Raw genomic sequence first — 24,367 nt, forward strand, 5'->3', positions numbered from 1 at the left:
GTGAAAATCAAAAGATTCCCAACAGTCTCTGTGTTAATATCAGCTGGTCAGCATTTTCTTTACATTACATACAGCTTGCTTAATTATTGAGCTGTACAAGATAACAGAAATATTAACTATATAAGGTAAAGGTTTTATATTACGCATTCAACTTTAGATGAAAATACCACTACTTTTACATTGTTGTTGTTGGGTGTTTTTGTTTGTTAACAATAATACACTGCCCTATTACAGCTATCGACGTGTACCTTTACCTAAATTCTGCACTTTTTGAAGTACTTGAGGTACTGAGGGTGAGATGGAGCCAGATGATCTGCTGTGGCGACCCCTAAAGGAAACAGCCAAAATAAGAAGAAGGAGGAGTAGAAAATACTCTCATATCTTTGGTTATAATAAAAACTGAGTGTTCCACCAGACGTTAGTACTTTTACATTTATAACTGATCTGTAGCCCGATTCATTCACCAGAGCTACCTGTCCCAGTTCTGAGAAAGATGATAGGAGTACTTCCTCCAGCACCAAGTATTACTTAATTTACGCAGATACATGGCTTCGCCGGATGCACTTTATCATAGATAGATAGACATATATACATGTAAACATCTGTTTGTGTCCATCTTCCTGTGGCTCTGAGTGTTACTGTCTCTTTAAGGAGGCGGGCGTTCCAAAGGTTCCACAGAACGTAACGTTGCACGTCTCGAGACCGGGAACCAGGCTGTGCACGTTCACTTCAAACTGCACTCTTCAACATTTCACAGGTCAGTTAATTATCACCTCCTACACTTCACAGACGGATTAAACAAGTATCGAGAAATACTGCACCACTGAATCGCACGCAGTTACATTGTTAAATTATGTTTCTCGGTTTCATTCATTCAATGTCACGCTAACACCCTAGCTAGCCAGCTAGCATTGGCTAGCAAACAGTTAGCCGGCATTTGGCTGAAAAGCTTTACTTTCAATGCCGGCCAACTAACTTTGGTTAAGCTGTAACAACTTATATTTACTATCTTGCTTTCTCGCTGTGTTCGTTGCTCGTTGTGACACGATCATTTACAGTCAATGTTTTACACCACATACAACTCGTTCAGCAGCCAAGTTAACTGAATGTTAGCAAGGGCACATGGGCACTGCCAGCGTTAGATCACGCAGCTTAATTTAAACTGTCCAGCGCTGTAAAGGAGATGATAGCACTATCCAAGCACTTCCTTATGAAATCCCAGCGTCTGTCGTACGATCTATAGTGGGGACCAAAAGCTAAAACTGACTCTCATTTCAAACTGTACCACGTGTCCTTATTTTTGTGGGCAGTGGTCTCTTATCAGCATGAGAAGCAGGGGTGACTGAAGCGCAGCTGTTTGTGGGGTGAAAGAACCATTGAAGTTAGGCTCCGACAGCTGTTGAACCCTAAGAACTGCTGGGCAGTCTTAGAACAACAACAAAAGGCTTTTTGTGTATTATGTTGGTCTGCTGGCTAGTCTGTAGTGCTGTCTAAGAGTCAGGACCACTGTGGTCTGGACTCTGGTTTGAGGGTGATTGTGGTCTATAAACGCTTTTGTATTTAGAGAGATCATACTAGTGTAGCCTGGTTTTCTCCAGGTTACACTAGTGTTTTGTTATTGTGGTCCACGTTGCTTTTCTGTCTGCAATTAAAATACTCATCATGAGTATCGGTAAGTAATATAGAGAGATGGATGTATACTTTACTCATCCCCAGGGTAGACATGCAAATGACTTGTAGGTTAAATGTCGGCTGTTCATGTACTTAATTATCTGCCTTGCCTTGTAAATTTGAGACATTTGTGGTATCTAATAACTATCCTGTTTAGCTTTTTTGTTTCTTTTATTTTGTGTGGTGTAAGAATTCTAGCGTACTTTAAATTACTTTGTTGTACTGTTTAACTCACATTATCCATTTAGTTAAGAAACTTACCCAATTTACACACAACCTTATATTTTCTTAAAGTCCAAAAGTGTTGCTATCATGCCTGCCAAAAAGACAACCACCAAGAGAAAGTCTGCTGCTATTGTGGAAGATGATAAAGACTCCAAAAAGGTGAAAGGTAAGTCACTTCCCTTTTCAAAACAGGAGTTTATAAAGGGGTAACCAGATTCAGTTTGAACAACTGATAGTCCAGCTAAAAAGTGGCATTGCATTTATTAAACATGTACACCACTTCTATTTGAGTTTGCTGAAGTAAGATATTTCTGTTAGGCAAGTATTATGGACATATGTGAAAGGAAGGCTTTTGACTCCCAAGTGTATCACACTGCATTGTCAGTGTTTTTACTAACTTTTTACTAATTTCATCATTTTCCATGTGTTTTCCATCAAACCAATAAAATTCAGTGCTCACTATGAAACTGGTTGTATATGTGTTTCAGTTTCACACAGGAGTCATTTCAAAGAGGCGGGGCAGGTTGTTGTTTTGGGCCAAGGTGATGTTGGACAGTTGGGTTTAGGGGAAGATGTCATTGAAAGGAAGAAGCCAGCACTTCTGTCCCTGCCAGAGAAAATTGTTCAGGTGACAGCTGGAGGCATGCACACCGTGTGCCTCGGCGAAACTGGAAATGTAAGCAAACATCTGTCTTATTTCTCACTTCAAAAAAATGTAATGGCAACCTCTTTGTAGCGTTTAACAAAGAGCTTCTTAGTTTCTCATGTAAACTGTTTTCTTTGTTTAGATTTATACGTTTGGCTGTAATGACGAAGGGGCTCTTGGTCGGGACACATCAGAGGAGGGGTCTGAGATGATCCCGGGAAAGGTGACGCTGAATGAGAAGGTGGTCCAGGTATCGGCAGGGGACAGCCACACAGCTGCACTCACAGAGGATGGATCGGTGTACATCTGGGGCTCTTTCAGGGTTAGTGAACTGCTAGTTAGGGAGCAGTCTGGTCCTGTGTGCTGTCTCAGCAACTATTTTTATCACCCTTCCATTACTTTCTATGTAATTGTTTTTGTTCAAAGGTTTCAAATCATTTTTCCTTCAGCACTATATTATTATCCAAACCCTAAATGTTGTTCCTAAACATTTATTAACGCTGTAAAATGAATGTATAAAAACTATTTTAGTATATTGTAGTATGTATTAGAGCAGGGCGATATGACCGAAAATATTTATCACGATATACATTTGAAAATTTGCGATAACGATATAACTGCCGATTTAATTGACACGAGACAAAATACTTTACAACTCCACAACTTTATTAGTGCAAAAAACAAACCATCAATGTATTTTCACTTAAACAAGCAGCTGTTTTTTATGTGCATTAAAGTTATATAAAAATGTAACAGTGCAAATGCAAATTCCTCGCTGACAGTTTAACCAAAAGGCGTTTGCAGTGGAAACTGGCCGACATATCCTGAGCACAACCATGTATAATATCCACAAAACCTAAAAAGAGCTTATACACACACAATACGGTAATATTATGTTGAAGCACAGTACGTATCACTCCGCGAGGCTCCACCCACGATAACCGTAATGCTCCGACAGTCCATCAAGCGGTGCGGCTTCGTAGCTTAGCAAAGTCGTACTGAAACATTTGACAGATTTTCGAGCGCCGTGTACATAAAATCGTTTCGAGGTCAGTAAACACAACCAGAGTTCATACATAAGGCACACGGGATTATAAGGGGCTCTGTCGACTTTCAGAAAAATCAAAGGATTGATTTTAAGTGCGCCGTATTTTCCAAACAACACGGTAATAACGACGGCCCGCTAGCATGCGCTACCAAAAATAGTGCTTTGTTGTGTATCTGACGGACGAAAGCTACACCAGTTCCACACCACTGAAGCTGCAGCATTTTTACAAACCAGTCCAGGTTCATCGTTTCATTCAACGATCTGCTTTCGCTCTCATTCTCCGTCGCTGCAATGCTTTTTCCGCCGTGTGCGTATGAAAACAAAGGCACTGCGCATGCGTGTTTTACCCATACTCTATCGCCATATTTCATTTTCTTATCGTTGCCTGACATTATACCGGTATTACCGCGAACGGTATGATATGGCCCAGCCCTAGTATGTATGCAGTGGAATCAGAAAGCATTTAATTTTAATGAATAAAATCATAATCTTCTTGTAATTCTACACAATGTAGGGAAAAGACTTTTGAAATTTATTTAATGTTTTGACTGTCTAACATGTTGTCTGCATATTACCCTGTTTTCTTAGGATAATAATGGAGTTATTGGTCTTCTGGAGCCGATGAAAACGTGTGCTCTACCAGTTAAAGTCCCTTTAACAGAACACTTTGTTAAAATAGTTTCAGGTAAAAAGAAAAGGTTTTTGTTTAGTGCTTTATGTTACTATGTGTGCACTATAAATGAGTTTCTAACTGGGATATTTGTGTAACTGATTTCTTTACTAGGTAATGATCACGTGGTAATGGTGACGCTGGAAGGAAATCTATACACGTCTGGCTCAGCTGAGCAGGGGCAGCTGGGAAGAGTGCCTGAACACTTTTCAAACAGAGGAGGCAGGAAAGGCCTTGGTACGTAGCACACACCTTTTCTGTTTTTTGGTGGATCAAAAACTGTAGATTTATGTTAATATCTGATTACATAAATGTTTCTTTTTTATACTGTCTTTAATGTTCTATACATCACTCCTGTTTATTTTTGTGATCTCAGAGCGGCTGCTGGTTCCACAGATGGTAAAAGTGAAAGGTAAAGTTCACTTCGTTGACGCCTTCTGTGGAGCGTACGTCACCTTTGCTGTGTCAAAGGAGGGCCATGTGTATGGATTTGGCCTCTCAAACTATCACCAGCTGGGTCAGTGTGACTCGTCACTCCTGCGTTATCCTTTGTAAACTCTACTGCCATGTACTATTTGTGACTGCGACAGTGACTGTATCATTTCAAATGAATCTTTTTAGGCACCAAAAGCACCAAGATGTGTTTTGTCCCTGTAAAGCTTACATGTTTCAAGAACTCGACCACCGCCTGGGTAGACTTCTCTGGAGGACAGCATCACACACTTTGCCTTGATGCTGAAGGTAAGCTGGCTGTGTGTAATTGCAGGCAGATGTTACGCATCATCTGTTAGCACTCAAGTCAGCTGGAGTGTTGGACTCTTGTCTTTCAGGGCAGGTATATAGCCTGGGAAGAGCAGAGTATGGTCGTCTTGGTCTGGGAGAAGGGGCTGAAGAGAAGAGCGAGCCCACACCTGTGATGGGGATAGAGCTGGCTAAAGGAGTGTCGTGCGGGGCGTCTGTCAGCTATGCAGTTACCAGAGAAGGTGAGAACCAAGGCAATCAGGATGGGAAGAGTAAAACAACTGAGTCTGTTTGCAGCCTTTTTTTTTGTTATTATTTTCTTCTGAAGCATTGAAGTGCAACGAGACACTATACTTTGCCCTAAATCGTCCTAGCTTTAAATTTATCTTACAAACACATGACCCCGCATTTCCTGTTTGTTTAGACATTGCTGCTGGTGACAGTGAGATAGCAGCAAGTTTAATCCAACTTTAGGCATGAAGAGAAAGTAATGTGAGGTTTATTAGCAGGAGATCACAGTTAACCTTGTTTTGTAGGGGTACTTGAAGCTATTACTGTACGTTAACTACCAGTTGTAACTTACACTATCAGTCACATCTGCGCACACCTTCTTATTTAATGGTTTTTCTTTATTTTCATGACTATTTATATTGAAGAGTCTCACTCAAGGCATGAAAACTATGAATGAACACATGGAATTATGTAGGAAACAAAAAAGTGTGAAGTAACTCAACATGTTTTGTATTTGAGATTCTTCAGAATAGCCACCCTTTGCTTTGATTACTGCTTTGGACACTCTTGGCGTTCTCTCTATGAGCTTCATGAGGTAGTCACCTTGAACAGTCTCCTTCAACAGTATTGAAGGAGTTCATAGAGATGCTGAGCGCTTGTTGGCACTTTTGCCTTCACCCTGCCATCCATCTCATCCCAAACCATCTTGGTTGGGTTTAGGTCAGGTGACTGTGGAGGCCAGGCCATCTGATGCAGCACTCCATCACTCTCCTTCTTGGTCAAATAGCCCTTACACAGCCTGGAGGTGTGTTTTCGGTCATTGTCCTGTTGAAGAATAATTTGGGTCCAACTGATCGCAAACTGGATGGGATGGCATGTGGCTGCAGGGTGCTGTGGTAGCCATGCTGGTTCAGTTTTGAATAAATTCCAAACAGTGTCACCAGCAAAGCACCCCCACACCATCGTTGGGAACCCTACATGTAGACACCATCCGTTCACCTTTTCTACATCACACAAAGACACAACGGGTGGAAGCAAAGATCTCAATTTGGACTCATCAGACACAAAGCACAGATTTCCACTGGTCTAATGTCCATTCCTTGTGTTTCTTGTTGTTTTTGCTTAGTCGTGGTTTCTTAGCAGCTATTTGACCATAAAGGCCTGATTCGTCTCCTCTGAACAGTTGATGTAGAGATGTGTCTGCTACTGGAACTCTGTGTGGCATTTATCTGGGCTCTAATCTGAAGTGCTGTTAACTTGCGGTTTCTGAGGCTGCTGACTCGGATGAATTTATCCTCGGCAGCAGAGGTGACTCTTGGTCTTCCTTTCCTGGGACGGACCTTATATGAACCAGTTTTGTTATAGTTCTTGATGGTTTTTGCGACTGGACTTTGGGGACACATTTAGAGTTTTTGCAATTTTCTGGACTGACTGACCTTTAGTTCTTAAAGTAATGATGGACTGTCGTTTCTCTTTATTTAGCTGATTGGTTCTTGCCATAACATGAATTCTAACAGTTGCCAAATAGGGCTGTCAGCTGTGTACCAACCTGACTTCTGCACAACACAACTGATGGTCCCAACTCTGTTAAGAAAGCAAGAAATTTCAGAAATGAACCCTGACAAGGCACAACTGTAAAGTAAAAACCATTTCAGGTGACTACATCATGAAGCTCATTGAGAGAAGGCCAAGAGTTTGCAACACTGTTAACAAAGCAAAAAGTGGCTACTTTGAGGAATCTGAAATATAAAACATATTTAGAATTATTTATCAATTTTTTCTTTGCAAAATAATTCTATATATCTTGCCTCATATATTTGATGTCTTCAGTTTGTATCTATATAAAATAATGAAAAAAAAAACATTCAATAATGTGTCCAAACTTATTCTTTAATGGTTAGACAGTTTTTAGATATGGAAAAAAAGTCTTCAGTAAATGTGTGACTGACTGTCTGACACAAAATTGTGAAGCAGGATTCTTATCAGAGCCATCACTCACAGTGCAACAAGTACTAAACTTTCACTCCTGGGTTTTCACACAGTCGACACCCTTAGAGAATAAAAGGTTGCTCGCTCTCCTTAACTGTCACTTTTTCCTACTCCAGGATCTGTGTATGCCTGGGGCATGGGCACCAACCTGCAGCTTGGCACTGGAGAGGAAGATGATGAGTGGAGTCCTGTGAAGATGACAGGCAAACAGCTGGAGAACCGTGAAGTACTGATGGCCTCCAGTGGAGGGCAGCACACCGTCCTTTTGGTCAAAGACAAGCAGGAGAGCTGATGTCCTGCACTGACAGAGAGTGAAGGGGGCGCTTCAAGGTGGGGCCAGGGTGCCTAAATCAGGGGAAGGGTGTTGATGAATGTGACTTCCTATGCTGAGCCGAGGGAGTGTGAGACGTGCGTGATAGAGGGGAGAGGTGAGGTTTGTCCTCTTTTATGGAAGCTCCTGTGCCCTTGGCATTGGGGAATGTGTTGTGATGTTTTTGGTAGATCATGACAAATGAAAGACTATTTTTTTTAAAGCTAGTTTTTGACAGTCCTTTAAAGTCTTTTCATCTGGTCATTTGTATGACTCTAAGATGTTATATGTGATGTTTATGACTGTGCATGTACATAAAGGAAACGGCAGTGCAGGATGTTTAAGGAAATATAAATTGTCTTTTTAATGTTTTCATTAAAGCAATAAGTAGATTAGATCTTTGTCAGACAGGACCTGTACGCCTGGTGAGTTTAACATGTGCGACTACTGTTCGTTCTACCCAGTGCACACAAATTTGTTGTAACTGTTTGGACATTTGGTAACACATCATACTGTATCCTGTATTTTGTTGCATTTCCTGTCTGAAAAATAAAGCTGATTTCTTTTTTAAGGAAAATACAAGACACATTTACTTCATTTCATTTACTGTGTATTAATAAGATCCTGGTTACAGCTTTTTGATAGTAAACCCTTGCTGCTTTTCTTTAACTGTAAAAAGAACATTTGTCTGTGTGCGTGTGTGTGTTTGTGCTACAGAAAAGGCAAATAGAGGCCCACTCACTGAGCTGTTTATTGTTGAATACTCGTGCAACACAATGAAGGAAACATTGCTAAGAGATTTTAGTCCATGTTGACATGACAGCATCACACAGTTACTGCAGATTTATAAATTGTACATTCATGATGAGAATCTTGCTTTTCCAATGCATCCCAATGTTGCTTTACTGGATTGAGATCTGGTGACTGTGGAGGCCATTCAAGTACAGTGAACTCAAGCAGTCTTCAGCAGATGGATACGCGATATAAAATGTTCCCCACACCATTACAGCACCACCAGCAGCCTGAATTGATGATACAAGGCAGGATGGATCTATGTTTTCATGTCGCTACGAGTTACTGTTGCCTTTCTATCACCTTGTAGCAGTCTGGCCTTTCTCCTCTGACTTCATCAAGGTATTTTTTCCCCGAGAACTGCTGCTCATAGGATAGATTTTTTTGTTTTTGTTTTTCAGACCATTCTCTGTAAAGTTTATATTTGTGCGGGAAGTCACTTAAATCACTTTTCTCCCTCATTCTAATGTTTGGTTTCAACTTGAGGTCATCTTCCCCTTGTTGCTGCCAAGTAATTGGCTGATTACGGTAGATATTTGCATTAAGGAGACGGACACGTGTAGCTAATAAAGTCCCTGTGGGTGAACAAAGCATTGCAGTTCTGCATCAATATCACTAATGTTTCCTTACTTCGTTAATCCAATGTAAGACCTGAAACATTTATTCTGTGTGTATTGTTATTTCTAATTAAATAACCATTAATTATTTATTTATTTTACTTGTTAAAGAACCTCCAGTGTAGATCACATAAAGATCCTTGATTCTGTAATAAATATAGTGTTCCTTTGATGCACCTTCAGGGCATCAGTGGACTAAATGTTAGAGATTGAATCTGCAGAGTTTGGAAAGGTTGCCAGGAGATGTCAAGGATTGATGCTTTTATCAGCTTTCCACATACTGAAGCATTCATCTTATTATAGTCCAAAAGCTTCTCAGCACAAAGACTCACATTCACACAGGAAGTCGGCAGTGACATCCTGCCATTAGTTCCTTTCACTTTTGGCTCTGATCCTCTTCATTTCACAAATCAAAGAGGAGAACAGCTACTCTCACACACCTGCACACGTGCACAGTCACTCGGAGATCTACATACGTCTCTCATAAGCTCATATTTGGGTACCACTCTCTGCAGGGCTTTAGACTACACACCTCTGACAGACTCTTCATGAGCAGCATCACGTGAAAAAAAAAAAGATGAAAACATCACAAATTTAGCATCATGTAGCTCTGCATCAATCTGGGATGTAGCAGCTCTTGAGTTACCCTGCTGCTTTTTTTTAATTAACATGCTATTTCATAAAGTCTTGAGTGCTATTTCTCAAGTGTGACCTAATCATGAAAATCCAAAGTGGGCTGATGACTTGAATTCTTTGGAGAGGCTTTTCTCCGAGTTTCTTTCATTTGCTGGTAAGAATCTGTTAAATGCGTGCAGCAGGAAGCAGTTGTCCAAATCAATCCGTCTTTATATCGAATTTCTGCCTCATATAGAATTAACACAGTTTGGATAATATGCATCTGAATGTGTGTTTAGGCAGGTTAAATGTAGACAGGAGAAGGAGCAGCCTCAGAAACACTGATATCGACCAAACGGCACACTTCACACTGATGTGTGTTTTTATTCAACTTAAAGCATTTTAAAGATGCACTGCTTAATGACTTGCATTTAGCAAGTGGAAAGAGACTACATTTAGTAGGTGCTGATATTGTCTTTAAGCAGGCTCATGGTTCATGTTAGGATGTTGTTTGGTGTCAGGCTTTAATAGGAGGAGAGTCTCACTTGGAGAAAACATGCCTGAGAGCATGTGCGCTGGCGAACCGAAATCAGATCTTATTAGTGAATAAATGACTCTCTTGCTGTTAAGCTGCTGGTCCTCCGTCCTCTGTGATCCATGCTAGGAGTTATTAGTGACTGCCTTGATAGGTTGAACTGCTCATCCGCTGGTTTGAGGGGATCTCCTGAGGCCCACAGCAGTGAATCAAGAGCCGTGCAGAGGCTTAAAAGAAGGCAACATCTTTTGAAAATAATGCTTTTTTTAAAAGACGTGTTGTCCCGATAGGATAACACAACACATTAAACACTAGCAAAGCACAATTGTATGCAACGCATCACTTCAACAAGATGTGATATATCTGTCTTATGGACTGTGTTTAGCACTGGGTTTAAGTCACCTTCATGGACAGCAGCTAACTGACAGCAGGGAAGAGGGAAACTGAGACAGTCTCGTGACGGAATTGAGTAATTAAGGCTCAAACCACATCTTTAAACTGTTATTCTGACCTGAACTGGTTGCTTGTAAAGTTTCACGACTGTATCCTCTTCATTCTAGTACCTACACCATCCAGCCAGGCCTCCTATATAGGATAGGTCCCTGACTCAATGACTTATATACAAACCACTGTGTAAAATGTAAATAAAAACATAATGCATTGATTTGGAAATCCCATAAATCCAGATTTTATTCACTATACCACACAAAAACTATCTGATGTTTAAACCGAGACATTTAACAGTTTCTTTAAAAAAAGAAAGAGAGAGAGAGATGGCTCATATTCTGCCCAGTTCTGCATTGTCAGCCTAGATGAGATTATAAAGTGAAAACACGCTGTCAGCCATGCAGAGATGTCTGTTATGTTTTTTATACTGAAAGATTTACATGACTGCATCATCGCGATATAATAGAGCTCAAGTTGTGTATTTATCCCAGTCTCCCAAACAAGATGATTGTCTTTTATTAAGCCAAACAACAAATCTGAGCTTTTGCTCCCAGCAAAGCGATATGAGCAGGGACACACACAATGCAGCGCTGTTGTGAATGCTTCAGTGAGATTTTCTCTGTTCTCCATTCTGTTGAGCATATGAGCCGCCGTGAGCGAGGGTTAAGACACCAAAGCACTTCATTAAGCGTGTGTCACTCTGCAGCTAGACCACAGCATCTCAGTGTTTGACTGTACTTGTCTTATAGAAAATGTGAAACAATGAAAAAATTAAGCAAATGTCACAGTTGTGGCAGTGCTGTAAATCTGGGTGCTTGAGGGGTGAGCATGCAGTCACGTCAGAAGCCAGACAAATGTATTTAACTAAATTCTTTATATTTTTTTAATGCTTTGTCTTTTAAACAGCGAACGTGCAGGCAGAGCCATGTAACTGTCAGAAGGAGCACGCTTCTAGTGAAGTTTCAAAGAAATCTTCAGCAAGCTCTGCTCTCCTTCACTCTCCCAATCACAGATGTGTCTGGTCTCTCTTTGTTAGCACTGTGATGTAATACACAGGACCGTCTGAGACATCAAGACTGAACATTTCTCACTCCAGGCGTTTGAGTGACATATTTCAACTTTCAGCAGAGAGCCTGACGGTTTCTTTTTTCTAAGACATCATCAGTCATTCTGGGCAGAGAATCTTATCAGTCTTTAAAAAAATGAACATTTGAACACACAGTCCATCAGCCACAATAAATAAATATATATGGCCAAGATGCTGTTGTGTTCGCCTCATCTTCCCCAAGCCTAGCTGACGTTCGCTGCAAGCATGTGTCACTTAAGTGTTAAACGTGTCTGTAGTGTTTTCTTCTCAGGCAGTTGCTCAGCGAGAGTCTTAATTGTTTTGAATGCACTGCGGCGCAATTCGTCCTGTCCTTGTATTCTCCAAGATGAGTACCAGTTAGTCGAGTAAATAAAATTAAAAAATAAAATATAATTAAAAACACATCGCTAGAGCCAGCACAACATTAGCACATTATCAATCACAAGGACACGTTATTTCTTTAATTTTGATTTGCTATAGAGCCAAAGAGGCTCTGCAGAAGACATTAAGTTGTGGGTTGTGAGTTAAACTAGTTGTTTGTTTACTTAACAAGATTTAACACTGACCTATGAATCACTGAAACATAGAAAGGCACCTAACTAAAGGGATGAACCAGCGTTGTGTCTACACATCACAGAGATAACAGAACAAACTCTAAATAGCATCATTAGCCTCTGTGTTACTAGCCACATGTCACAAAAACAGATCATTTGTTCCCGTTTCTTTAGTTAAATCTATTTAAAAATGCAGAATAAAACACAGTTCGACAGCTATAAAATAGTATTTCCCCCCCCCAAAAAACTCTGCCAAATTGAAACGAGACAAATGGAGGACAAAAGAAGAAAGGGTAGGGCTAAACAACTGTCTACAGCATATGAACAGTATCTGAAAGTCATGTCCTTAAGAAAAAGGAAAAAAATCCAGCAAAAACCTGAAACAAGAGCAGAGAGACAGATCTTGTCAAGATTGATGGAATTATGAACGCAGAAAAGTTTCATCAGATCTGGATTTGATACATCCTGCAATATCAGACGCTTACATTTTCAGCATGACAGTGATCCCAAACTCACTGCAGTAAGAATTTATCTGGATAGAAAAACGCACAATGGACCACCATCAAATCATGGATGTGCCTCCCCGAAGCCTCGACCTCAGTATTAGTGAAGCAGTGTAAGACGCCCTTAACAGAGATCAGAGCAAAAGGCAGCAAACATCCCAAGAAGAGCTCTGAATGTCCTTCAAGAAGCCTGGAGAACTATTCCTGAAGACTGCTTAAAGAAATGACGTTCAGGGTGTGTTGAAGAATAAATCTTGTCAAATTTCGACTTTCAAACTCAGTATTTGCTTCGTATACTGTATTTCCAGTCACCTCAAATTCAACTCTGGAGCTACTAGGGTCCTGATCAATTCAAGTTTGAAGGAGATCAGGCTAACACTTATCAAAAAGTGGCAGACCCAGAGACAGTGACACCAGTGACAAAACAAAAAACACCTTGAAAGTAAGACTTGATTACATTTTATTTTTTACATTTTAAAAAATTAACAAAAAACAGTTGCTTCAAGGCGTTTTATACTGTAAAGACCCCACAATATAAGAAAGAAACCCCAACAATCTGATGATCCCCTGTGAGCAAGCACTTTGGCAACAGTGGACAGGAAAAAACTCCCTTTTAACAGGAAGAAACCTGTGACAGAACCAGGCCATCTGCCATGACCGGTTGGGGAGGGTTGATGGTAAAGAAGTTAAGTTTTTTCAATTTTTGAAGAAAAGCCAAACAGCCTTAGGAAAAAGTTTTTGACCCCTTTCTGTAATGACATCCGACGTTTAGCAGGATCTCTATTGACCGTTCCTTCTCTGCTGTCTGTACTTGTACAGGTACTTGTACTTTCCATGCTAGAATCACTGGATTCTACCAGATTTTTGGGGGGATTATCCCAGGTTTGCCACCCAGCCTCTGCTGATCTGATTTATCTGCAGGGAGTGGTTTGACCTTTTTACCCCAAGACATGTCATCTTCTGCATGCTATGCAAGCCTTCTAAATGCGGGCTGATCCTGTTGCGTGCAGCTGCTCTATTTTGTCGGTTTCTTTGAATTTCAGCTGCAATCGCACGGTTGTCAAAAGTGGATGAGAGTCTAGATTCTCGACTGCTTTGTTTTCTGTTTTTTATGATTTCACTTCAGGTAACAAAGTTTTCGATTTCATTTTCTGGACTGAGGAGTGGGCACACTTTCATGCTCATGCGGGATGACTCCACATAGCAATCTACTGCAGGGTCCTTGGGAAGATGTTTCATTGTAATAAAACGATGTCCCAGACCCTCAGCAGGTGTGATTCTTTTTACAGAATCCACTCAAGCAGGCTTAAAAATGCCAGTGTGTCTTCCACTTTGGATTCTGTGTGTGGCTGTAGGTGGTGTTTGGGTAAATCTTCTATGCATTTGTCTGTGATTGTTTTACTGTGTTTGATCAAAGTGCCTGTAGATACTGAATACTGAACTGGTGTCTTCAGTACCCATGTGTGTTTCATTACCTCTTTTCTCTTCCAGAAATATTTCTTGGTGTGCTTCCCACTCTCTAATATGCTTTCATTAGGCTGACCAAGCATCTAGCATTTCCATTGAAATGAAAGTCTCTGCGACATAACCGAATGACGCATTACGTCATGGGACATATTGGAAAGGCTGCTTTGAGATGGAGCAGCGGTTAAGAGCTTAAGAATGCAAAGGTCTCTGAAAAGAAATACAAGTTAGGAACATAAACTCTGGTTTTTAAGCAGGACTTGTAGAAACCAGAATGTAATTTGAAGGCATAGACGGCCGCTGTAGCCAGCTGACTGAATGTAAGAGCACTGGACATGAATTCACACATTGTGGATCTGTCATCAGTGCTGTGGCTTTGAAGATGAGCAAAACTGATGGTAGAAGTTTCTTCTGAATTCTTCAATTCAGGATTCTGAGTGCAACCCATTTGAACTAGCTACCCAGAATGCATTGCAGCATTAGCCGTGGTAGCCTGTAAGTGAAATGTTTAGTTTTCAAAAGTACATGAAACTAAAACCATATAAACTATATAAAAGTGCTTGTATAAGTTGGTGAATGCGTCAGTATAGTGCAGAATAAAAACTATATAAGAACCAGTCCATTTCCCACTGCACACCAGGTGTTACCACTGTGAACAAACCACGCTTCATATGCTGCCCCTGCAAAAGGACAGCATTCAAACCAGCTGAAAGGTAGGCTGTGGAGAGGCTTGTTGATATAGCTATCGAATAAATATCCCACATAAACAAAGTCTTTCAGAAATGTGTTTGAACTGACACACTGTTCTTATCTGATATTCCAGAGTGAATGCTGGCGTTCAGTTTCATTTGGTGCAGGATTGAGCTGTCAAATGTACAAATAAATTTGATTGTGGAATTTCTATAAAATGCAGAAGTTAGTAGTCTTTGAGCAAAGTTTCATCAAAATTGGTCCACTTGTCTAGGAGGAGATATACAGACATACAAAAGCTACAGTCATTATATAATCAGGTGCAGCTAAATGATTTGTAATCAGTGTATTACAGCTTCATTTACATTTGAAGTGTATAACTTGTGCGAATACAGAATTGTATGCCTTTTTATTATGTGACAAGAAAAGCAGATTATTTTTAACAATCAGAATATGATTAGACTGTTAACCTAAATAAATATAAAAAGGTAGATAAATATCAAAATCCAGACAACAAACCAGTTTTAACCGGTTGTTGTTATGACTTCACTGCATGAAATCGTAATTTGCATCAGTGGGAACAATTAATTTTCACAGAACAGAACAAATAACCGCAAATGTTCACGTGTGTTTCAATACATATCCCATACAATTTTCCCAATAAATTTCCCATTTTCCTAGCAAAATATAAAGAAGTGAGTGGTGTCTCGAGACTTTTGCACAGTGCTGTATAGGGGATTACCAACCTCAGCCTTCCATTCATGCAAAGATCACAGAATTACTCCACACTTATTTCAAATTGTGCTTAATTTAAAGATGGACTTTAAATGTGTTGTGCCTACCCCAACGCCCTACGCTCAGGCAACCAGATGACACTATGTCCCATCTGCATTGCCTGCTCATTACACTCAATCCAACCAAGAGATCACATGTGAAACTTCCACAGTGTCAGTAATTTTTAACAGGATCTGTAATAATGATCACACACAGGTGGATGTTTTATTGAAACAGTGATGATAATCAACAATATTTCAAAATAAAAGTCCAAGATACAACTTATACTAGTCTGTATGACAGTGGGGCTTCTTTTTTTTCCAAAAACAAAAGCAGTTATTACATATGCACATTAAAGTACTTTAGATACTGCAGAATATAAACAGATTTTAAAGATCAAGCACAGACAGTCAAACATCTGTCTGCAAAAACACAGAAACACAAGTTGAAAAAGGCATTACTTACTTTCATTCAGCTGAAAATACTATCATCCACACTGCAGGACATTTTTACTGTGCCTATAAAAAAACCCAGTTAGAGATTGTCCAGACAGGAGACAGAGACCTATTTCCTTTCAAGATCTGGAATACTTCTCCTCACATTTTAACTATGTGTATATAGTTATATCAGATTTGACTCGATGGTACGACAGCTAAACTGCACACTGAAATAAAATAAATCACAATCAAAATACTAAAAAATATCATTACACTGTGATATTATGTACAGATCTGACACAGTTCGTACTCGTGTATATACACAATACTGCCAAAGCAACACTACATTGCTGCACTATCAAAACGAGAGGCATCAATTTGAATTCTTTCTCTTGTGTAAATGTCCAGCAATCATCACTGGAAAATTGTCCATTAGGTTTAATATGTTTAGGAAGATTCTTCCTGCCCACTAATGCATTTGATCTAATTCAGATTTTCCTCCAGGTCAATTTGAGGCTATTTAGTGATCTATCGCTGACTTGAAACAGCATTTCCACTGCATTTACATTGTCCCCTTCAGCTTGTCACCCATCTGCCAGCTGAACAGCTTTTTGGTTATTGCCTAACTGCTACAGGAGCGGAAACATAGAGTCAGCCAAACAGTCATCGCTGCTTATTCACGAAGGCAGTATTTTCATGTTTTTTGATATCTCTTTAACCGGCATCTTTCCTTATGTGAAACATCTGCTAGTTCAAATATCACCGACAGAAAGCAAATAAAGCCTCAACCTTACATTCATGATATTAGTGAGTTTTTAAACGTGTTGACATGAAAGAATCTGCTTTTAGTGACCAGCCCACGGAGAATTATCACTCAGCTCAACAGCAATAAGATAGTGGAGGTTTTACTAGCTAACAGAGCTAACGAAAGAGAATAAACATGCAATTTCTAATTGTTAAATTGCAAGAATAAACATTTGTAAATGAAAAAATAAGATGTTAGAAAACTAGTGCACATTCTGAACAGTTGTTGAGACACTTTTTAGACTTCCAACAAAAATGCCAAACAAAAAGGAACCTCTACCTCACTCTGATGACATGGCCAGCTAAAGTGGCAGAGTGCACATTGGCTAAAACGGTCACCAGCTTTGAAAGAGCTTTATCAAATCAACCTTCAGGGTGAAACCGGTTTGTGTGTAAGATTAACAGATTGGTAGCCCTTTTATGAAACGATCCCACAATTTTAGTGTTAGATGAATAACAAGCGGCAATCAATAAAGTCCCCGGGTCTGATATTTGTCTGTAAATCAGTGAAAGTCTGTGCTCCACACATGTGAGGAGACAGCAGTGTTTGCTCTGCCAGCAACGACTGGCATCATCAGTCAGTCTGGTTTTCAGTAAGGAAAACATATGATCTTTTTGATTGTGGTCAGCTGACTGACTCGGCCAATCACACAATCGCCACCGTTTGGCCATAAAAAGACACCTTGCTGGCAATGTCTGTATGCTTAGGATCAACGTCCTTCTTGATATCCTGCTAATTTATGGACTGAGCACATATGGTGCAATGACTCCCATTGTTTACCTAATATGGATGTGAAATCCAACAAACATAGTTAAAGCTAAAAGTCAGCTTGTCGGCTTCCCAGTGCGCAATTACTGTTGAGATAGGTGCATTATTGGTGTGTATTTTTTTTACACACTGCAGTAATTTATATGCATTTTTAAATACATATTATCATACACAGGGACACACGGGGATGTTTGTGATTGTCCTGAAAGAACCCCCCACCCCAAAACCTTGTGACACATAAAAGTTTCAAAAACAATCAATCATTCATTTAAACAGCAGCTCAGAAGCCTGCATGTTTAAATTCAGACTCCTGTGGTGGAGAACTGCGTGACTTCAGTCTGGAGGTCATCATGCACTGCTCTCCCACCCAGCTGATCCATACCTAGTCAGGCGGGCGGCTTCGCTGTCGGCGCAGGGGCACAAACGGACGCGGGCTCCCGCGTGCTGTTGCGGACTCTGGAGAAGCTGCTCTGCTCCGGGCGGGAGCGATAGGGCAGGCAGAAATCCCTGAAGCACCTTTTGAAGTTCTCATCCATCAAGGCATACAGCACAGGGTTCAGACTGCTGTTGGTGTAGCCCAGAGCTATGCAAATATGCCAGCAGGCCATGGTCAGGAGATTCTTGTGGTCAATTTTCACAGCGGTCTTGACAATGACGAAGATGTGAATGGGAGTCCAGCAGATTATGAAAACCGCCACGACAACCAGGACCATCCGGGTGATCCGCCGCAGGTTCTTGTCCTTCTCTTTGGAGCCAGAAAGCAGACGGACACTCTTAAGACGCAGGATCATCAGCCCATAGCAAACGGTGATGACCAGGACGGGCACCACGAAGGCAAAAATGAATACACAGATTTTTGTCACCGTGTCCCAGTACCTTTCCGGTTCAGGAAATCCAAGAGAGCACAAAGTGACTCCTGAGGAGGTAAAACAGTTGCAAGTTTAATAAAAGAAGGAGAGGCTAACTGAAATTAATAACACAACTCAAAAGTCTGTTTTATTTTTCCTTTTAAACAGCCAGTATGTTTTCACAGAGCAATAGTATTTTCCAGCGCCTCTTTTTTTTTTAACAGCAGCAATGAAAATTCCCTCACCTTCTTCTGTCACCTTGGTAACAGCCATGATCATCACGGGGACTCCGATAGCAGAGGAGAGGATCCAGATGGCGACGTTGATAAGCTTGGCTTTGGCGGGCGTGCGGAAGTCCAGGGCCTTGACCGGATGACACACAGCGATGTAGCGATCCACGCTCATCATGGTGAGCGTGAAGATGCTGGTGAACATGTTGTAGTAGTCAATGGCTATCACCACTTTACACAGGAGCTCCCCAAACGGCCACGTGCTCATCAGGTACTTGGCGCTCTGGAAAGGAAGGGTGCTGGTGGCGAGAGCGTCGGCCAGAGCCAAGTTGAAGATGTAAATGTTTGTGGCTGTCTTCATCTTCGTGTACCTGTTTGGTGGGAAGAAAAGTGCAGAGCACACTTTAAACAGATTGTGACACACAGCGGATGGGAACAATTGTCAGCTGGAGGAGACTGGATTTCTTCCCAAGGTCTGGCTGTTGCTATAACACAAAGAGGATGTCTCGTGTGGCTGACTCACGACTTCCATTAAAATTTTAAAAGTTACAAAGTTTTATTTAATTCATTTAACCATAAAACCAATAATCTGCTATTTCCTCTAAATAAATAAGATTTTTTTAGGCGCATAATGTCATTAGAGCGATACACTAAATGCACAGCAGCTCGTCAGCTTCTCTGGAGCCTCCATTAAAACACATTTCCATGTAATGAATTGATTGTAGCTCAAAGCCCTCCAAACTCCTACTTGATTTTAGATTAAAATTATTTTGTGTGTGTGTGTGTGTTTTTTTTCTGAGTGCCAGCTTAACATTTGCCTGGCTCTTTTAATATGGATTGCTCCACATCAGCCCACAACATGACACTCTGTGGGTCACATTTGATTAAATTATGTTTCTGAAGTGTTTTGCTGTAAAATATCAGACTCTGAAAGGATTGTGGGAGACACATCTTATTCCCAGGTATAAAGACATCTTTGTATTACAGCACACTGATCTCATCATGTGCGTAACTGCTTTGCCTGGGAGTGTGAGTGATATATTTAAAGTTTTCTTCATTTCTTTTTCAAAAATTAAAAAAGAAATCCCCAAAATCGAGAATACATCATATCGACACAGTATCGCTTTTTAAGGTTGAGCTTTGGTTTATCATCTCAATTTACAACCCCACTCTCTTACAGGAATAATTGGTGCAATTAAATAATTTCAGGGCTAAACTGTAGATTACGCTCCATCCTCTTCTTACATGTGGGAGGTGTGTGTGTGTGTGTGTGTGTGTGTGTGTGTGTGTGTGTGTGTGTGTGTGTGTGTGTGTGTGTGTGTGTGTGTGTTGTGTGTGGGTGGGTGTGATGGAGAGCGGCTCTCAGGCGCAACTGGCACTGTGGGCAGTTACAAAGGGGACCATCACAAATAAAGTACGAGAGTGAAAATGGATTTCCCTCGAATAGAAATATGTGAAATTGTTCTGCTATATTTTAATACGTAACATACAGAGTACTTTATGGTCATTTAAAATAAACCCTGATCACATAAAAACATATTTATCCTATCCATATTGGGGTTTCTGTCATTTGTGCATGAGTGTGTCGCTTTTCACCTTTTAAAACGTGTCGAGCAAGTAAATTATTTTGTCTTCCTTTCAACACATTCCCTTTGGGTTATCGTTATCTGAATAGCGTGTCCTTCTTACCTGACCACCCCGTACATTACAAGCACGTTTCCCACCAGTCCCACCACGCAGACGAGAGAGTAGAGAGCCGTGATGCAAACGTGGATGACAAGTCTTCTGTCCTTGTTGGTCTCGTTGCCAGGAATGGAAAGCAGATCCTCAGAGCGCGTAACATTGAAAGGAGTTACTGAGACCGAGTAGAAATAGTCCGGGAGAAGAGTGGAAAACTCCATTGCGGGGATCCAGGTGCGAACAGAGCGCAATAATTCGAGAAGTACGAGCGCACGAAAACTGTGCGACAAATTAAGTCATCGGGCGCTCGGAGGATGTGAGAGCTGTGCCTCTGCGTCTCGCCCGCCCGCGTGTGAGTGGCGCGTGCGTCTCTGCGCACTGGCGCACAAAGAACAAGCAGACCGTTTCCCTGACAAGTTCTTACCTTGCCTAAAGAGACTTTTTTTCAGAACGCGTGAATTAAAAATGCTTCATCATCAGACGATTGCCAGTCATAACCAAGATGCCATAACATGTTCTACAGCCTGACTCTTCTCACCGGGCGGTCACCATCACGTTACCACCTGACAGCACCAGGGAAACATTTAGCTTGCTTTTGATAGCATTACTGCATAGCAGCAAGTGCGTGGATGTTAGGGAATTACAAATGAAGTCATGTGATTTGGAACCGCCTTTGGGAGGTCGTTGTGAAAACCCCATGGAAGTCTGCAGATCTTAAGTGATACTTTGATAACTTTTTATTGATTTTGATATTTTTGAAAGAAAAAACACGCTGCCAAGTGAAACACTTTAAGAACTTTACACATTAATGATGTATTAGGGTAAAATGAGGCAGTCAGCCGATGTTAAAAACGACACCAGATCACCAGCTTTATTAACAACTCAATTATGTTAACTGTTTTTTAATGGTTAAACCAGTTTATCATTTCACTCATGAATCCTATCAGTGACCTTTGCACCCTAATTTAGTAATTTTGCCTAAATAGATCTTGCCAAACACGCTCTGTAAACCTGTGGTTCTCCTGCTGTTCCTGTCATCCATCCTAGTTATGGCAGATCAGTCAATAACTGTTTAGCGATGGGTTGCAAATGTTTAAAGAGTCTAAGTTGTAAAACCCTAATGTCCCAAATTACCGGCTTATGACCCTCACAGTACTGATCACAGCTATATGAGCAAACACACTGACGCAAGCCTACAAATACATATGCGCCTCCATTTGAGAACTGTGTATTTACTCTGGGTGAATATTTAATAAGTGGGGGCCATTTTTTAGTAATATAAATGTGATGAAGCCTTTCTTGTCCCTGTATATCACTGTATCACTGTTGTGTTTTTACTTATTAGAACATTTAATTTGTTTACTAACATTAGATTTACTGAAGCTTTACACCCTAACATGTACAGCTGGCAGCAGATCATAGGTCCTTCATTACTCTTTTTCTGAGAGTGCCAAGCAGACATCTTTTTCCAATTTTAATGAAAGCATTCATTTATCTGTAGCTGCCTTTCCATTAACCTGGACATCAAAAACCATTACAAACAGGCTGCAGCATGCAATGCTTTATGGCTCCTGAAATTGAATGTGTCATGCATTTGAGTCTTTCTCTAACATGTGGGGGTTTTTTTTGAACATGCACAGATACAGATTCTCCTGTGGCTGTATTAAAATTGCAATAATCGATGCACTCTGCAGACTGACCTTTAAGGAACAGCCATCATCGCAGCACAAAGCAGTGAACGGGCAGCATTTAAATGGTAAATGGACTGCATTTATTTAGTGCTTACTTACTAGGAACATTCACACAGTGTGTTTGTGCTATACATACAGCATTTGTCCTATTACATACTAATGGACATGCTGGAGAACATGTTAGGTTTTCAGTATCTTGCCCATGGAAACTCTGCCATACAGACAGGCAATGATCAAACCATCACCTCCAGTTAATGGAAGAGCCATAATCTCTGGTAAGTCGTAGCAGGTAACACTTTTGCAGTGTCTTTGAAATAGACTATTTGTGTCTCCCTGAGAAATGAGCCTTTTTAGATTTCACAAGCTTGTGTTTTGTATTGGACTGATCTGCCAGTTGTTCAGTGTTTTGGTTTAAGTGCTATGAAGTCTGGTGAGGAGGACTGTTCCTTGAGAGCAGCCTGGTTAACATTTCTGATGTTCAGTCAAATGTCTGTTGATTCTGACTTTTAGTGATCCTTTACTTTTCCATCATTTTCTAACTTGCTGTTCTTTTCCTTTAAAATCTCTGTGAGATTTCCCATTGTCTTTTTTGTACTCTTTAAAACTGACATACTCTGTCTAACACAGCTGCACAATTCAATTTAGTAGTGCAGGTGGCAAAAACAAAAACTGCTGGGACCAAAGTTAGGCTTCTGACACAAGAGTCACACTAAGGCTTCCTCACTATTTTCATTCCTTCCCATGAAACTTGAACCAATTCCTGCAACATAAGGCTAAAAAACATTCAGTTCTCAAACCCTGGAAAATGTAAGCTGAGAGTATCGAACAGGTGCTTTTCTGGGATTTTTAAAATATATGTTGCTGTTACAGATCATTTGAATAATCTTTATTATGTGGTGCAACTTTATCTATAATAATGTGGAAAAATGATTATTAGACTAATATATTAAAATATGAAAAGTAACTTAAGGTTTTAAACAAACAGAAAGTAAAATGTTTGCATCCAAAGTATAATTGAGCAGAAGCAGAAAGATGCTAACTGGGAAATATTAACACAAAATGCTGTCACAGATATATGCTGATATATGCTAAGACTCACACCACTGCATTCCAATTCAGTTCAATTTACATGGAACCAATTCACAACAACAGTTGCCTCAAGGTGCTTATTATTACAAGGTAAAGACCCCACAATCATGCAGAGAAAACACCAACAATCAGACAAACCCCTATGAGCAACCACTTGGCAACAGTGGGAAGGAAAAACGCCCTTTTAACAGGAAGACACCTCTGGCAATTCCAGGCTCGGGGAGGGTCAACCATCTCGTTGGCCTGGTTCTGCACTGCCAGTGGCACCTGCACCATAACTAGGCCTCCTACGTTTCTTGGTGGCTGTAATGACCATTTTAACGTCAATGAAGAGAATTGCATTGTGGGATAGTTATCTTGTGGTATTTTTGTGCTGTATATTAAAAATGAGTAATTCTGCACAATCTTTATTTTCATGCCCAACCTTTATGATTAAATGGCTCGTATAAACAAGTTTGAAAGCACTACAGCTTCGTCATTCTCAACAGAGTACCGTGCTAAAGTGTCATGTGCTGATATAAAAGTGCCTCAAAAGTGAGCGTAAGCTGATAGGAAGGAGGCGCGTAGGTGGAGAGGTCACAGTTACTGTCACACAGACATTTTCCTTCAAACATTTCATTAAATTCAGCCCACAAGCTCTGCTGAGGGCTCTGTGTATATCTAGCTTATATACTTACACACTTCTGGCGGCCATGATCACAGCAATCAATCTCAAAAACAATAGTTCAAGTGGGACAGCACATCCCACCAGCATTAAATGACTTACTCAGCAGTTCAGAAACAAAACTCACTCCATTTAATTTCTGGGTGGGAGAACAATGTATGCCACAGAGGTTACTTTGGAGGACTATCTACTCTGTTAATGAATAGGACTAAAAATACTGTAGTGTGTTAGTTCTGTGCAGGTGCTTCCTATAATCAAAGAGTGTGCACGTTGAGATGCATGTTTCTCTGTAGACAGTTGTTATAACTGGTGGAAATATGCTGCAAAGGAGACAGAAATGGGCCTGGACATAGAGTCACCAGCAGGAACAAAATGCTGCTGTTGCTCTTGTTTATATTCTCCTCACTCCTCGGGGAGAATCACTCATGATTAGTGTGTACAGGCAGTGTGATTACCCGCATCACTCATCAGCCCAATGGAAACCTTGGGAAACATTATGCTGCTTTCCTGAACCCATTCATAGCAGGGAATACAGAGTACGGGCAA

At 40.6% G+C, this 24,367-nt stretch overlaps 2 protein-coding genes across 2 annotated transcripts; one reads left to right on the top strand and one right to left on the bottom strand.

The window, feature by feature from the left end:
- Nucleotides 1-650: 650 nt before the first annotated feature.
- On the top strand, nt 651-8,695 carry rcc1 (regulator of chromosome condensation 1). Its single transcript, XM_005945186.3, has 10 exons — nt 651-757; nt 1,966-2,062; nt 2,385-2,572; nt 2,685-2,864; nt 4,179-4,275; nt 4,375-4,497; nt 4,637-4,777; nt 4,882-5,001; nt 5,091-5,243; nt 7,338-8,695. Exons 2-10 carry the CDS (start codon nt 1,984-1,986, stop codon nt 7,511-7,513), a joined length of 1,257 nt encoding a protein of 418 aa, XP_005945248.1. The 5' UTR covers nt 651-757; nt 1,966-1,983; the 3' UTR covers nt 7,514-8,695.
- A 6,590-nt stretch (nt 8,696-15,285) lies between these two features.
- oprd1b (opioid receptor, delta 1b) lies at nt 15,286-21,003 on the bottom strand. The gene is made up of 3 exons (XM_005945187.3): nt 20,387-21,003; nt 18,713-19,068; nt 15,286-18,535 (listed from the first exon to the last, which is right to left on the bottom strand). The coding sequence occupies exons 1-3, from the start codon at nt 20,596-20,598 to the stop codon at nt 18,006-18,008; spliced, it is 1,098 nt and encodes a 365-aa protein (XP_005945249.1). The 5' UTR covers nt 20,599-21,003; the 3' UTR covers nt 15,286-18,005.
- Nucleotides 21,004-24,367: the final 3,364 nt, after the last annotated feature.

The sequence above is a fragment of the Haplochromis burtoni genome, unplaced genomic scaffold (genome assembly GCF_018398535.1).
Source record: "Haplochromis burtoni strain Fernald_Lab_line unplaced genomic scaffold, NCSU_Asbu1 Contig_446, whole genome shotgun sequence".
NCBI classification, from domain to species: domain Eukaryota; kingdom Metazoa; phylum Chordata; class Actinopteri; order Cichliformes; family Cichlidae; genus Haplochromis; species Haplochromis burtoni.

What these genes read in the sequence shown, in the direction of transcription:
- rcc1 (XM_005945186.3), top strand. Translation starts at nt 1,984, where the DNA reads ATGCCTGCCAAAAAGACAACCACCAAGAGAAAGTCTGCTGCTATTGTG. An exon ending in GCCTCGGCGAAACTGGAAAT is followed by an intron (nt 2,573 to 2,684) that starts GTAAGCAAACAT and finishes TTCTTTGTTTAG; the next exon opens with ATTTATACGTTTGGCTGTAA. An exon ending in ACATCTGGGGCTCTTTCAGG is followed by an intron (nt 2,865 to 4,178) that starts GTTAGTGAACTG and finishes CTGTTTTCTTAG; the next exon opens with GATAATAATGGAGTTATTGG.
- oprd1b (XM_005945187.3), bottom strand. Translation starts at nt 20,598, where the DNA reads ATGGAGTTTTCCACTCTTCTCCCGGACTATTTCTACTCGGTCTCAGTA. An exon ending in GTAATGTACGGGGTGGTCAG is followed by an intron (nt 19,069 to 20,386) that starts GTAAGAAGGACA and finishes CCCACCAAACAG; the next exon opens with GTACACGAAGATGAAGACAG. An exon ending in TACCAAGGTGACAGAAGAAG is followed by an intron (nt 18,536 to 18,712) that starts GTGAGGGAATTT and finishes TTACCTCCTCAG; the next exon opens with GAGTCACTTTGTGCTCTCTT.